This window comes from Zonotrichia albicollis, chromosome 9, assembly GCF_047830755.1.
Source record: "Zonotrichia albicollis isolate bZonAlb1 chromosome 9, bZonAlb1.hap1, whole genome shotgun sequence".
Taxonomy (NCBI): Eukaryota; Metazoa; Chordata; class Aves; order Passeriformes; family Passerellidae; genus Zonotrichia; species Zonotrichia albicollis.
The window spans coordinates 30646682-30662891 of NC_133827.1; the positions used below are offsets into that span (position 1 = coordinate 30646682).

The 16210-nt window shown below is 39.7% G+C and overlaps 1 protein-coding gene across 1 annotated transcript in view; it reads right to left on the reverse strand.

Moving 5' to 3' along the window:
* Positions 1–16210, reverse strand: part of LOC113459577 (IgGFc-binding protein) — a 116509-nt gene that overhangs the window by 65884 nt on the left and 34415 nt on the right. Inside the window, exons 2-3 of the mRNA XM_074546689.1 lie at positions 1433–1498; positions 911–1142 (exon numbers count right to left, since the gene is read on the reverse strand). Coding sequence (XP_074402790.1) covers positions 911–1142; positions 1433–1498 — 298 coding nt within the window. The remainder of the gene's footprint in view (positions 1–910; positions 1143–1432; positions 1499–16210) is intronic.

A 16210-nucleotide genomic window follows, 5' to 3' on the forward strand; every position in this document is an offset into this window, starting at 1 on the left:
TCAAGGGCTTGAGGGCATAACATCATGGCTACAACATAACTTACTAATATGGTCTTGTTGAGCCAGACACAGCTGGCAAAAGTCCAAGACAGTGTGGTCTGTCTGCAGCAACAGCCTACAGACCTATTCCTTTTTATAATAAAACCAGTAAATAGGGGAAAGGTAAAGAGAGAGGCATTTGTTGGACAAATGAGGACATATCAGTTCTCCATGTCTCTAAGATCAGATGGGAAAGGTTTCAGTATACCTTTAATCCTTTGCCTCCTTTAAACCACTGTTGTACTTTCTTATAAGAAGGGTAATAAGGAAGCAAGGTGACCTGTTCATATGTGGGGAGTTTGGCTCAATCATTTCTACTGTCTTGGCCCTTTATGGAAAGGATCCAGAAAGAAGTCCAAGGGTATAGCAGGCCAAGGGTACAATAGTGTAAGGAGAGTCATGAGACTGTCACTCCAGGACTGCCATCTGACCCTGTTTTATGGCAAAGGCCAGGTGTGAAGTGAACAGAAAGTGGAAAAAGTAAAAATCAAGGAGAAGTGTTCAGCATTACAGGCTACCACACAGGATTGGGAAATGACTACCAGCATGAACTCAGCTAATTCAGAGCCTCTTTGCTCCCTGTTATATGCCAAACTTGAGCATGGGGGAGCAGGTTAGAGAGGTAGTCTAGACCACCAATCCCATCTGGATTGTCAGCTCTTAGCCCACCTTTCAAAGCACAGCACAGAATTCTAGCCTATGCTTTCAGTTTTGAATTTCCCATGTTTAGGAACTCCACAGTACTCCTGCTCCTAAATATCTGACTGCCCTTTAAGAATTATTGTATAGATGCTGGAAATTTGTAGTCACTGTACAGCACCTTCATTCACGCTATGAGTTATGAAGGATAGACAATGGGCTCCAACCTCACCTTAACAGCTCTTTTTTGACCAAGGTTGATCCTGTAGCCATAGACATCAACATCCACATACTGGACATAGGACACACGGGTGTTGCCTCCCCTGTGCTCGTTTGCCGCTTCCACGTTGAAGTAGGGCAGGGAGCTGTTGCTGTCACACAGCTTGGAGAGGGTGTAGGTGCAGGTGCCCATGAAGTCATGACGCTGCTTGTCAAAGGTGGTGTAGTGGGGATCCCCATGTATACTGCAAATAGCTTCTGGAGACAGGAAAAAGGAATATGCTCTCATTAACATAGAAACACATCCCAAAAGCCCATCTTATTGTGTCCTCCTACTGCACAATCACCCTCATTTTGTAGATTACACCTGGAAGAACTGAAATAGAAAAGGCTGATTTGTGCAGCATAAAGAAACATCGTATACAAACACCCATAGAAATTAACAGAAGCAAAGAAGCAGTGCTGCTAGTAAAAACTGTAAGTGTCCTAGTGTCCTACAACCCATTGAGTAGTATATGTGATGGGCTAAAATTACCTGTCACTGGAGCTGGTGTAGGTTCTGTTGGTGTAGGTGTTGGTGGTACAGGTGTAGGGACAGCTTCTGTTAGTGGAAAAGACAAAGCAATACAATGAGCTTTAACATTACAGGGTGGACCCTATTTACATACTAACATACAGGAATTTTCACTTACTCCTCACCAGCATAAAGTTAGAAGTTCTCCAGTGAAGAAAGTAGAACTGCCTGTGTTTAAAATTGGGGATGTGTGGGTCTTTGTAGCTCTTAGGAAAACTAGTCTGATTGTTAGTTAGATCACGGTGACTGAGCTTGGGCTCCTCTCGGGAGCTGGAAGTGTAGTTACAGCTGGGCGTGTGACTCCCTCTGGTGTGTGATAAGATACACGAAGGTCCTACTGTCAGCAAGTGCTGGCAGGTATGAGAGTGAAATGAACAAAGAAGTTCTTGTCTCTTGGAGTTACCTTTGTGCACCATCCAGTGGCTGAATCGTGTGCAAATACAACTGGGAAAATGAAGAACTGGCTCTGCCTAGCCCTCAAACAAAATAAAACCCCAAGTCTTTTTCATGGAATTTTAAATAAAATCATATGATCAGAGAATGTGGACCTGAAAGGAAATCTTTGTCACAGGTATTGTACATTTGAAAGATGTTATGTCATTACCTTAGTAGTATTTCACAGAGAACAATGCCTATTGAGACCTAATGAAATTTTCTGTAAGTTTTTCAGCAAATTTCTCGGTCAATTCACATTCTGTAGGTATTTCATGCTTGTCAGTAAAAATGGATCCCAGCCATGAACAGCTTGTGCTAGTCTTGGCTGATCTGTTACAGGGTCAGAGATCGAGCTCAAATTGCTGATTCATAGTCAAAGTTGGTAGTGCAACTCAGTCGTATTGCCTCGTTGTTATTTCTTTTTGTGACATGTGGTTGTATTGAGTATTTAATGAGCTGGCATGAACTGATATTTGCTATAAAATGCCAGTTAGACCATTTAATCTGGAAGCCTAGATCAATGTGCAAAGCCTTGTCTAGGTTTAGAGATGCACTTCAGACTTAGATGTGAAGGTGAATTTTGCTGGACTTGGTGAAAAAGTTCCCATTTGCAGAGAAAGGGATAGCTTGTCTTGGATGGTGGAGATGATGAGGAAAGATTTAAGAAGAGATTACAGCAAAACACATAATATAAAAGTGAAGTGAGCTGTAAAGTTTTTTGCCATTTCTCTTTTGCGGTTTCAAGTTCTGAGGGGTTGCTATATTGTATATGGAGTAGAATAATGGAAAATTGTGTTCAGCTCTAAACAGAGAGGAGGAAGTAGCACAGACTTGGTTGCAAACACAGACTTACCACAGGGTCCATCCCTTACTCTCACATTGTCCAGTGCTGTATCCCCATACTCTGTCAGTCCTCGGACAGCCTCAAAAATTACCTAGGCAGGACACAAAGTGATTTCTGCATCAGAGATGTTTAGGCAAACACAAGACCATTTCTTTTAGCATGTTTTCAAACTAACCTGTCTGCTTTTTTGCTAAAAATTGCAACCAGCAAAATGAGGTTATAACAGCTAAAAGAATATATATTCTGTAATAAGGTAAGGACTGCAAGAAACCTTTTCCTCGATTTTGCTGACTTATAAATGATTTATGAGAATTAGTGATCTGGATTCTTCAGAGGAGTCCAACAAGTAGCATCCCAAACTTCAAACCTTGAAACTCACAGCTGATAAGTCTGCATTTAATTACAACATCTAAAGTCCTTAACTTCATGATAGAATTAAGGAGGAAAGGAAGGAAAAAGAGAGACAATGAAACTGAATTTTATCCCTTAACTAACAGCACTAGTGAAACTAGGAGGTTGGGAGTTTCTTCTGTTAGTTCATTGACAGAAATCATGAGGCCATTCTATTTACAAAATATAAACCTAGCAAATCTCAGTTATATTTTCTAGCTTACATGTACAATATTTTGCAGCCTCCAAGGTGAGAACAAATGCTGTCACTGTACAAAGAAATATATTCTGCAAATCTATTACCTTTATCTTCCTCTGTGTCGGAAAAGTGTGAGTGATGGCACCGTATTCCCAAAAGGAACTCTGGTTTCCCTTCCGATGCCACACCACAGACTCCCCTGAGCTATCTTGGATGAGCACTCTCAGCTCATTCATCTCTTCTGATCCAAACATGTAGTACCAGAAGTCTATGCATATTTTTCCAGAAACTACAGTATCTGGGCTCTCCAGCCTGTTAGTGTCGAAGGGGATCAGATTACTCGCTTCTTGGTAGATGAAATAACCTTCTGCAGAGTGAAACAAAAATTAAAATATGGTTGAAGCTTCTGATAATTTATTAGGTATCATTTAAAACTGAAGTACAATCCCAATCTGGGAGAAATTAAGGCATCATTATCAGTGTAAAGAAGAAAAGCAAAGGGTGTTTGGACTTCACATCACAATGGATAACTCGTGTAGTTATACAAAGTAGAACGTGAGCCTGAGAGCAAAGCAAATATATTTAATCTCACAAGAATAACTATTTTGGGATCACAATTAAAGACGTGGGACTCTTTCAAGAGACAGCGCTTCCAGACACTGCCACACTGATCTATGTTCAGTTTCCACTTTCCCCAAAGGAAAATAAGGAAATCATCTACACGTTCTTTTGTGAGATATATTTTTTTCATAAATATTTGGTCTCAATATGAGTAAATCTTTGCCACAAGGAAAACTCTAAACTGTCAGCATTTTGTTTTGTCTCAAAATAGAAGAAATAGAAAGCAATGCTGATATTTCCTTAAAAATATTGAAATTTGACATTATGAAAAGAAAGGAAAGTTTTCAAAATTCAGAAACTTGCAGTCTTTCCTTTTAATTTGAAATGCTCTTGTCTGATTGAAATATGAAATCAGATTTTGCTTTCTTAGGGCTGAAATCTTTTGCTTTACATGGGCTAAGATCAAAGTTAGCTTTCCCCAGTGCAGCTAAATTCAAGTCTCTCCCATTTGACTGTGGAAAAGAATCAAGAATAAATGAATGACCATTTCTGTCTGGTAAAGTATGGCTCTGCACATAGCATCTAACATTCAGTCATAGATTTAAGTTGGCAAGAAAATCTAAGTCACGTTTAAAGTTATATGGTCTATGTTAATTCAAAAAGAAGAACATTATTATTTATGTCAATCCAAATAGAAATGCTTCATTTTTTTATTCCAACAGAGAATTTTAATTGTTATTATCAAAATCGAAAAACCGTAGAAAATTATTTAGCAACAATCCCAACTAATCTGTTCTAATCTGCTTACTGACTCTGACAGTAGCTGACCTTTCAGTCTTGGGATAATTACAGGAAGCCGTATGACTGCAGACTGATCCCCCTAAATGGATCTGCTGGGGCAAGGATAGTGGTTCAAACACACAGAGACAGGACTGTGGAGTATTTCTTTGCTACTGCGAGCATGTTAGACTCCAGTATTTAAATCACAGGTATCAGAGGACAAGGTTTTAAAAATGTTCTTCAGTTTCCAACTTGATTGTGTAACTAGCTGGTGTGAACTTTATCTCATGCCAGTGTAGTAATCATTACATTTGTTGCCATAAACTGGTATCAGTGGAATTTGGCCAGAAGCCCTCTCTTGAAAAAGAATCTGTTCTATGTCACTATTATTCTCTATGAGGCCTTAAGCATGATATAATTTGCTTTCTTTTACTTCCATCCACTGATAAAGATATCCAATCTATGATGTGAAGTCAGCGTAATAAGCTCCTGTCTGATACGATGAAAAGTCAAAGACAGGTGTCAGCATGAAAGACACAAGACACATTTCAAAAGACTTCATTAATCTCTTTTCCCTTTCAAGGAAAGGAGAAATAAAGGTAGTCAAGCTGTCTTCAGAAAAGGAGAATAAATGAGGCCACAATTGAGCACTTACTTCCATCAGGATAGTCCCCATCAGGGCCTGTTCCATCAGTTGGAGTGTCATGCTTGGTTCGTATCCACATTCCCTGGTTGATATTGCAAGGCTGGGTCCAGTCACAGAATGGCCTTGAGTTATTGTTAAAATCACATCTGGTGAGGTAAGCTGAAATACAACACATGACAGTGAGGAAGAGAAGCCAGCATGTCCAAAGTGAACCTTGGATGGTTATCAGCACCAATGCCATGTGGTTACCTGTTTCAGGATCCCATGTCCTCAAGCCACCTCTTGGTCTTTGCTTGATCCTGTCAATCGAAAAACAGAGTGAAACCCTTGTGGAATTAGTGACTCAAAAACTGGTAAAGAAAGTATGTTGGGACCTCAATGTATGCCTATGGGCATTTCACTGCATAACTGAAGAGACCCAGGATTTTCCCCATGTCTTAATTTCGCTTCCCATATCGAAGTTACTCGTTCATGGCAAAACTCTGAGAGCAAAGGTGAGAAGGAACTTCTGCTCTCTATCCCTCTGAACTGGGATGAGGGGAGTTCTGGGCACAGAGAACTGCAGGTGGATACATCTCAGCTCAGACAGCACCAGGATAATAGCAAAGACTTTCTAGGAACTTTCTCAAGGCTTTATTATCCCCACTGTTGCTAAGCAAAGAGCGTCAATGCCAGTAAACCAGTGCTCTGTGTAACTTGGTTATTTGCTGGAAGACTACATATTTCCTTTAATCCCTGCAAACCTCTCATGACCCAAAGGTTAAATTTCATGCAGCACTTCTAATTTGCTCTGAAAATGCTGCAAAACAAAAGGAGTTACAAATATGCAGTTCTTGTGTACTGCAAAGTCTTGCAGAGATGACTTGACCCAAGATCAAAATCCCACTGCAGATCACAACATAAATGGCTCTGTTCTTTGGGTGTTTTGCGTAAGGAAGGGATGATCCCCAATTTCTGGAGGTAGAGCTCTGTTCCAAACTCTGTGGTGCTCCCTCCTTAATTATCCTTATTGTACTTGATACAGTATAGAGAATCTGTCCTTAAAGTGAATGGAGAACAAAGAATGTTTGCACTGCTCAAAATCCAAGCAATGACATTCAGAAAACCAGGGAGATTAGGAGCAAATATCACAATTAATTTATTGCAAAATAATGCAAGAAATGCACCAAGAAACTGGAAAACTGATCTCAGGCTAAGGAGGAAAAACAATATAGTAAAGACAGATAGAGTAAGAAAGTTTTCTTCATTATTCTCCTTGGATTTCATCTTGCATGGGAAAGGGAAAACCATGAAAAGTTGCCACTCAGTCTCTATTGAGTGCTATCTTAAAACTGTTACACATCAGGCAAATCCTAAAGCAAAGGTTACTCCAGGTATATTCAGAGTCAAGAGAGTTTTATAAGTATTGTGGCTATTTGTCCAGATCTCTTCTTTTCAGATGTTCCATTAGAAATCCAGGTGTTAAAGATTTCTCTCTCAGACAGAAGCCAGAGCAGAATTAGGTAACCACAAATTAAAAATATTTCTTTCAAAAAATTACATGGTTCAATTGTACAACGTTCATAATTTAAAAAGGGAAGAAACATTCCACATTTGAAAAGTGAAGAAAAGATATTAATCATTAACAGCTAATCTTCCTGAAGTAGACTACATTCAGCAGTGTGCTACTTACCCTGTGGTACTCAGCGCTGAAATACAGAGTAAAATTAAAATGTATTTTAAGTGCAGGGGGGTCCCCATATTAGAAGACAGAGTTAAATCTTCTGTGTAGTGCAGCTTGCATAGTAATCCACCTGCTGTACTGAGCAAGGAGAAAAAGGGGATGAGCTACAGTGAAGCAGGTGAATATATTGACAAGAGGGTGGAGGCCATTATAAAAATCTGTCCAACCATATATCATGTTCCCTTGGCTGTCTACCTTGAGAAAAGCACCTATGAACTGAAGGCTCATACTCTGAGTCATTTTCATTGACACCCTTTGCTGTTTGCTAGAGAAATTGATGTGATTTTGGAAATTTTTCTTGCTGCTCTTGTATATTAATTAAATCTGGAAAATTGAAGGGATTTATTTCTGACATAGATAGCAAGACAACTCTTTCCATTTTTAAACTCCTGCCCAGCTTTTACTGCAAATCTAAGTGAGATTTCTCACTCTGACTGAATTTTATCCCTTTCTGAAACTAGCAGTCAGCAGAGCAGATAAAATTTCAATTTACTCACAACAGTCAAGCAGTCATGGGCATAATTCGGGAACTTGCTGAAATATTACTGATATCATATCAGTCCTGCTTAAAAATAAGGGATCATTTTCTGGGCTTCCATGAAGTCTCTGTCAGTTGCTGGCAGTCCAGAAAAAGGAGGTGGATCATTCCCACTGACACTTGGGCCTTTACCTGCTCTTTTGCAGCATTTCTTGCACTGGGGTCTGCAACAAATAGTTCAAAGGCAGATAAATTCCTTCTCCATTGGGTTTTGTGAATGATATAAGTCAAAGGAGTATCATAAAGAGTACAGTGCTTCCTTGCACTGCCAGGAAACCCCAGACCATGGCTCTTTTTTTTAAATCTAGGAGTATATGTCTGGGAGTGGACCTTGCTGTAAAAGTGGTCTCTTAGTTGCAACCACTTTCTCTTTTCTATTATATTCTGATGATTAAGATAATTCAGCCTTTTTAAATTAGGTCTGGAGTTTCTTCAACTCCTTTTTGCCTTACTCATTAAGCAAAAAGAGGCAACCTACAGAAACAAGAGAAATAGGGGCAGATCAAGTGAGGCTAGGGAGAAACACAAAAGTCTTTCAAGCTAGATGTTAATGGATTGTGTTGACAATTTGCCTGGGCCTGCATTCTGCCACAATGCCATGCCCCACACAAGCCCCTCCCAAGCAAGAGGGTAGATGCTCATTTGACTGGTAATAATCCCTCTCCAGTGCAAATATTTTCCTATGTAAATGTGTGTACTTTGGCCACACAGTAAAGAGGGAAGAGGATTTCTGTGATTAAGAGACAAAAGAGACTAGTTTCCTGCACAAAATCCTTGACCATACTTTCCAGCTCAACTGAGGAGAACTCATTGGGACAGGGAGAATATAAGTGACAACCAGACACAGATGCATAGCACACACTGCATTTTCAGCAGGGCTGAAGGAATTCCTTTACTACTACCTGAGATGCTGGTCCAGCAGCACATCTGTGGGCTACAGATGTGCTTAGCACTGCTGTGGGGAGCAGTACTCACATGCTTTCCTTCTGTAGACAAGGGGTTTGCCCTGAATCTGGCGCTGCTCTGTACAATTCTGACAAGAAGAGAGTCTGTCTTGGAAAGAAAGCAGCCCTCTGATAAACCCATCCATTTATTCACACATTCTGTGACTCCTCCCAACCCACAGCAAGTGTGAGGCCCTGCAGCACCATGAACATCCTTCCAGCCTGCCTGTGTGACTTTTCCTGTGACTTTTCTGTCACTCCAACATACTGCCATCTCAGGTACTCTGTGAAAGGTGAACTGAAGTACAGATTAAAGCTTTTCAGTGAGGGACACGTACTAATAACCTTTTTTCCAAATGGAAAGGATGACAAGGAAATGACTTGCCATTTTATTCCAGTGGGATGTGACAGCATCCCACATTCCCGAGAGTGAATCTGATCACTTTGCAAGCTCACTGTTTCTCTCCTCTACTTGCACACTATGTATCTCTGAAAGGTTCCTGGGAGACACTGCCCTTTGTATAAAAACAGTAACCTGAGGAAGGAAAGCAACATCAGTTTTTAGTTGCTAATACAGTGTTGCTAAAATTCTTTCTAAGGGCATTTGCAGGGAATCTCACCAACAGTTTATGTTTTACTTCTGCCTTAAATCCAGGGTCCAAGTGATGCATACCTGGTTGGTAGTGCCTATGACTGGTGTGCTAGTGCTCTGTACTGCTGTGTTTCCTTCTGACAGCAGATTGCACTCCATCTGCAGCCAGCATTAGATACCTCATCTGCTGCCTGCTGACAAGGCACACGGGGCTGATCATGGGACTATTTGCCTTTAGGTGATATAAGACATTTCCCACATTAAATCTGCAGCAGAAGATATCAATAATAGGGCTTGTCAATGATCAGTGTGACCTGCAGCACCCTCAAAATGACAGATAATACTGCACACAACTTTACTTCTGACTGGTGGTCAGAAAGGGTCATTTCAAGAGACTCTCTTAATTTTTTCAGGATGAATTTATGTTTTCCAAGAGATAGAATCAGCTTGATATGCATGCAGGGGGACAGCAAAATGAAGAAAATAACAAAACAAAACAGAATTAAAAAAAAAAAAAGCCCAACCAAGATAAATCAAATAATAAAAGAAGCAAACTCAGCAGTTCAGCCATTTTAGTGAGTGCTGTCTAGAGCAGCTTTTGCTGCACAGTTACTCCAATAGATGTAATTGTCCTCAAGTACCTAAATCTGGTTCCTCCCATTTTCTTGAATGCAAGTGCTCTCTGTTGAATAGCAATTGCAATTCACTGAACAGCTAATGCTCAGTCTGTGGTGTTGTAATCAGTTGAAAGCTAGGCAGCTTGAAAAGCTTAAAGAATGGGGGAAATTACACAAAACCTCTTTTCCTAAGGCATCAGTTTGAGGCCAGTTGAGCCTCACAGTGACACTACAGGAGGCTGCTCACACTGCTACCTAGCAAAAAGCAGAGGTGACTGCCTGATATGAAATGCTGCTGTCTTGTTGGGATGCACTTGAAGAGTGTGTATCTCAAGACTTATTTTTTCTGAAGCTATATCTAGAAAAAAATTAAATTAATTAACTAAATGGCTGCTCTTAAATGGCAGAATTCTGTGCAGATTCCCCTAATTTAGAATACATTAGGTTCTGTAAATTTGCACACAAAAATTCAAGATTTTTCTCTGGTTGTCAGACAGTGCAACTGTATCTCACTGGGGTTTGCACAGATTTAACTGCCCTGGTTTTTTTGCATCAATTTCAGTTTAATTGATACAACCTGTGTAAGTAAAAGCATTCTCCTGTTGTTTCTGTTTCTGTTCAGCTAATAATTTCTTCCTCTGTCCTCACAAATTACTGACTCAGTTTTTGGAGCCTGTGTTACCTCTGTCACTGTTCCTGGAATTCTCACTGACCTATGGCTCCATTCTGCCTTTACTGGCATTGTGGGTGAGAGGGCACTGATAGATGTCCCATTCCTTCAGAGATCTTTCTATGCTGGACTCCTGTTGGAGCTACACTCAAGTCAGTGCTCTGAGAAACAGTCACCAAGGAGTTATAAATCAAGCCGTCAGTACCCATAAATCTATAAACAGATAAATTCAGATTATACACAAGTGTAACTAATCTCACTTTCATACTGTTGAGTAATATGTGGTGACAGGCTGATAGGACACAGAAAATGTGTCTTAGAACTAGATTTTTGCTTGATGAGTAAAGTGATTGCGTTCTGTTGAGCACAAGCTGAGGCTGTTTTTTTAACTACTGGCCCTCCAATCTGAAACTTCAATTTGAAATTCAAGCTATCTCTTTCCTGGTCTGATATCTAGAATAATTTTGGAAAGGAAATGTAGCATTCTTACTAGAGTACAGATGCCAGATTCAGATTTCATTCTCTTTCTTATGGTTTGAACAATGCAAAGACGATAGAAATAAAAAGATAGCAGCTTTTTGGCCAATATTTTCTGTTGTCAACTGCCTAGGGCCAAAATTCCTGAGGGCAAATAGTGTTCTTATACTGTGGTCTAAAAGAAATGCTTTTTCAAGGTGGCATTCATGAGTTTATTCAGTGCTTACAAATGTCTACGATATGGATAATGTATAATTAAATCTGTAACTATTATGGCCTTTCTTATCTTTCAGCTGAAATACATCTCAATATATTTTATTTCCGGGATACTGAGGTAAAGATCATAAAATTCCTCACAATAATGAAAAAAGAGGGTTTGCTGGTATTCAAGTGGATATTTGAAGGAAGAAAAGACTGTAATAGGTAAAACTCTTCTTCATTTTGGGGGGCTACACTTACAATCATAAGATTACTAAATTAGTTCATAAAAGCCCAGAAATTTTCCAAGTCTGTCTCTTAATAATAGATAAGATGTAAAAGACAATTTTGAATGTGTGTTTTGGGTGTAGATCTCTGTCAGGAGGAAATAGATGATATTTATCTCTTTAACTGACTTCTTTATATAGGGTTGGGTTTTTTCTCGTTCAATGATAATCTAAGCAACTGTCTCTGGTTCACTGGAGTTCAGTAATTTTATATCTGCACCTTTATACATTTTGCATTTATCATTGCATCTATACTGCACAACATACCTGTGGTAAGCAGAGACCATACCCTAATGTCATTTTCTTTCAGAGGCAGGGCTGCCCTGTAATTGTCCATGATTTTGTAAATCCAAGTTACCTATAGAGACAGAGGCCTGATTCCACTATTGCACTCTTTGAATTTCAGTATTCTACTTTTAAAGCTGGTGGTGCTGATGCTAGTTCATTGTGATCTAAACAAATGGAGCTCCTGGCTCATTCTTTGTGGAGGGATAGAATGTAAGAAAATAAAGACAGTGCAGAAGGTAATCTCATCCCTGAGGAGTTGCAGCTGTACTAATCACCAAAGATTAGCAACAGGCCTGCACTTAACAGGCCACAGCTGTGTCCAATAATGATGAGTGCTATAGAAGAGTGGGTTAGTTGGGTGAGGAGGGAGTTGGAGTTTGTTGGTTGTGCTGTGTGGAGCTGCGTGTGAGAAATTGCTGAGAAGGTGTGGGACTTTTGAGGTAAGATGTACAACAATTCTTTAAATATAACTTGTATTACAGCAGTAGCTGTGTCTAAAATTAGCAGTCTTGGGCTTGGCTGAATGAGTGCTGAGGTCTGAATTTTCTGCTCAGCACTGCATACTCCTTTGGTGCTGATGAAGCATGCATTGTCTCTCCTCTTGTCAGCACTCTGGCTTCAGCAAGCCTCTTGCTTACTTGAACATGACTCTACCCAGCTGTCTGTGTCTACTTGATTATTTTTGCTACAGATCCCAAATGAATTGGGACCTTTGCCTTCCAACCCAGCTCCTCATGAACTGAGTAATCCTGCAAGCCTTTTAACTCTGCTTGGTCATTTCACAGAGGATGACTTCTCCCATCTCTTGTCTTCTGGACAAATCTGCTTCCTCACAAGTCCCAGTTGTAAGGTATGGTCACTTCTTACAGCCTCTTCAGTAAGACAGCCCTTTGAATAGCAAATGGTTTGTGCAATTAAGGTATTATAAGTTGTTACTACAGTTGCTTCACAAAATAATTATAATAAAATTTTGGTTTTATGTAAATTTTTAGAGATGTAAAATTATAAATTGCTTAAGCATTAAGGAGCTTGCCAAAATTTATTCATATGGCCTTTTCTGATCTAAATCCTATGCTTCCCAAGACTACTGGAGTTATGCAGTGCTCTCTGTTACCCAGATCACAGATAACTCCCTGCTCACTTTATAGAAAGACACACTGAGAGGTGACTGAGTTCAGCTAAGATAAGTCTCAGTCCAGCAGCTTCTGCAGCTTTTACAACCAGAGAAAGAGGAAAGTTAACCCGTTGCACAGTCTGTCCTCAGATCACGAATCAAGTCCCCTCTGGACCCTAGTAAAGTATGAAGGTTGTGGAATGCATTGCTACTTGCACTTTGTTCTGCACCTGAAATGAACAAACCTGAAATGGAACTCACTTGTGTCATTGATGGGTTCAAAGCAGAGTGATTCTGTTGTTTGCTTTGGAGTGAACTGTATTTACACTAGAGTACTTGATTTGGAGCTATGCAGGAAAACAAGGCTCGTGTCTCTTGAGGTACACAGGGTTCCTTATCAGCAAGGCATTTAGTACTCCACCTGACACCTGGGTGTGTTTGCAGGCTTATATACTCATAAAAACTTGTGTGAACAAAGTTTAGGGCATGCAGCTGGCCACAGAAAATGATTTTTTTTTTTTAAGTGAATGACTGTGATTTCCTTTTTCAGAAACCAAGACAGTTGGATAGCATTTTCTAACATATTGAGTCCACTCAAAATGTAACATTCTAGATAACATAACTCTATTTTGATCAAGAGAAAATATTTCAATTTGGGTTCTGCTGGTCAAAATTCAAAGTTTACACACTTCTTCTAAGCTTCTCCGTTTGCCACTGAATCTTAAAATCAAACACATATAGATAAAAATGAAGACTATCAACTACCATGGTGCTGTAAATTGAAATGTTAATTATCAAAAAGAATGCATGCATATAAATTGCTTTTAAGATCTAGATTAAGAAATTATCTTTCAACCATTAAAGACAATATAATCTGTGGAGGAAGAGTGCCTACAGCAGCGGATATAGACCCAAGAGAAAAGCCACTGGATATGTTATTTTAGCATTTAGTAGATAGAAGGGGTTAGCAAAGTAGTATCTGGCTGCTGAAAGAAAGCCTGAATGGAGGATGTGGGTTGGGAAATGAACATCAAACCAAGGAAATAAATAGTTCTTGGAAACCAGGATGCCAAAGCCATGGCAATCAAGTCAGTGATTTATTACATACCTACTTCTTAAAAAGCATCACTGTGTTATAAGAACAAGAACATAAGTCACTATTAGCATGATTCAGAAAGATAAATTGCCCTTACAACAAAATCATATGATCCCAGCAATCTAGAAGCTTCCATGGAAGTACGCAAATTCCACATACTTTAAAATGCAGAGCTGGAAAACTTTGAGACACCTGCAGAGATGCCTCATTGAGAGCAGATATGTCTACCACATACAGTCTGTCCTTCTTTCTTTTGTTGTACATAAGAAAATTGAACAATAATACTACAGTTTGCAGATCAGATCAATACTACCAGAATATTTTACCCTTATTTCAGGATAGTATGCCCATGTGTGTAATTGTATGAGTAAAATTACAGCAATGCCTTGATTCATCTGGAATTATATCAGTCAAGGTTCCCTAGTTGGGCAGGCCCATGGCAATGCATACAATTTGCAGAATTATCAAAAAAAAGGAAGTTCTAAAAGTTACCTGGTTCACACCCTGCTAAAAATCTCAGTAACTCCAAGATTACAGAAGATTGATCTGGCCCTTGCCCAATCAAGAAGGAAACATCACAACATATCTGGGTCCTTCTGTGATTCCTGTGTTTGACCATTCCCATTATGAAGATTTAAAAATGTAATTAGGAGTTGATATCCATCTTGAAATGAGGTTCTCTTCACACCTGCCTTCAGCAATGCATGCAGAAGTGTCTATAAATGTGCTCTTGTCAGGAATAACAATTTACAGAGCAGACAGGCCTTTCTCTAATAGCTGAACCAGACAAGAGAGGACATGATATTTACCTGGATAGTACATAGTGCTACAGCGCTAAGTGTCCAGATTTTGTGTTGGGCTTCAGAAGTAATTGTGTGATGGCTTAATAATCACAAAGCTTACAACTCTGCTTTTCTTCAGCGCCCAATGCTCAAAGTTTCCAGGTCACCATTGGGTTATGTTATCAGATTTGCAAAGAAGTGGAAGTTTTCTTTTTTTTGTTTATAAGCAAATCACCACCTGTAAATCAAAAATACTCACTTCAGTGCACAATTTTCACTTTATGAAAATAATTTCTTAAGACTTGGATCAAAATGGGAGAATTAGCAAGGTTAGAGAAATATCCAAGTAAAGCCGGGAAACAGAAGCAGAGGCAATTCCCCTCTCACTGATGCGGGTAATACACAACTTTGAAGAAAAGCAAAGCCATAAATCTTCCTTGTAGTTTTTAATAAGCCTTTTAGAGATGGAGTGCATGACACCCCCAATTCCTGGCAAGTTCTCTTTATTTCAGGCCTGCTGTAGAAGCATAGCAGAGGATAATCTGTGAGAAAAGCTTTATGAAAAAAAATAAACCTAAATGAAAATTAAGCGTGCAAATCAGTTAAGATTTTACTATGGAAAATGACTCTCATTTTATCCCACAGCTCTTCTTCTGCTTTATGTTAACATGCAAATCCAGGAGAGACATAAAATGAAGAAAATAGTATGATAATATACTTAGAAAAATCATTTATATGACCATGAGCTATAAAATGTTTCTCTGGGCTATCTTTGCATGCTGACATACAGAAACAGGTCTCTAAGCCACTGTGCTTAAAGGACTAGGTACAATAAATTACTGCAATATTATTATTATTTATATTTATATAATTTATTATTAACCACACATGGTTTCTCCTTCTGATTTTCTTTTCCTCAAGCTGAGATTTCAGAGCTGCTGCCTTGTTCCTGGTTTTCAGGGTGGAACAGTAAGAGATGATAGGGCTTGTCAGATGTCACAGACTGGAAAGGAAACCTGGCCTTTCCTTTATCTCCAATGTCTGTTCTGCAGGGTGAGTTCTTGTACCTTGGTCTCCTGCATCCCATGTGAGTCAGCCTAGATTTCTGGACTGAGGGTATTTAATTCTTCACAGGAAATGAGCGAGTTGGTAGGGGAAAAATGTGAATGAAATTACCTGTTCAGCTCAGGGATTGGAGCATTCACGCAATTTGTAAAGCACTTAGGTTTCACCAAAGTGAAACCACAGCAGTGATGGCGCCTGTGGGCACACGAGCAGATTATAGCCTTAAAGGCACGAAGGTGACCAAATTGCCTTGTGGTAGCCATGGGGGAAATGAAAACCTGTGGGTTAGAAAGCGTGGTGAAGGGTGAGGCTTCTCTCCTTAAGGCAAATGGCTGAGACACTACCAGGTTTCCCTGGTTCTGGTAGGAGATGGTGTGCTTTGGGAGGCACAATGGTCAATCAATCTGAGAGCCACCATTGTAAGTCCCTGGGCTTACAGCTGGCCTTGCTAAGAGCATTCCCTCTGCCTGCCAGCGGGCTGAGGCACGTGCCA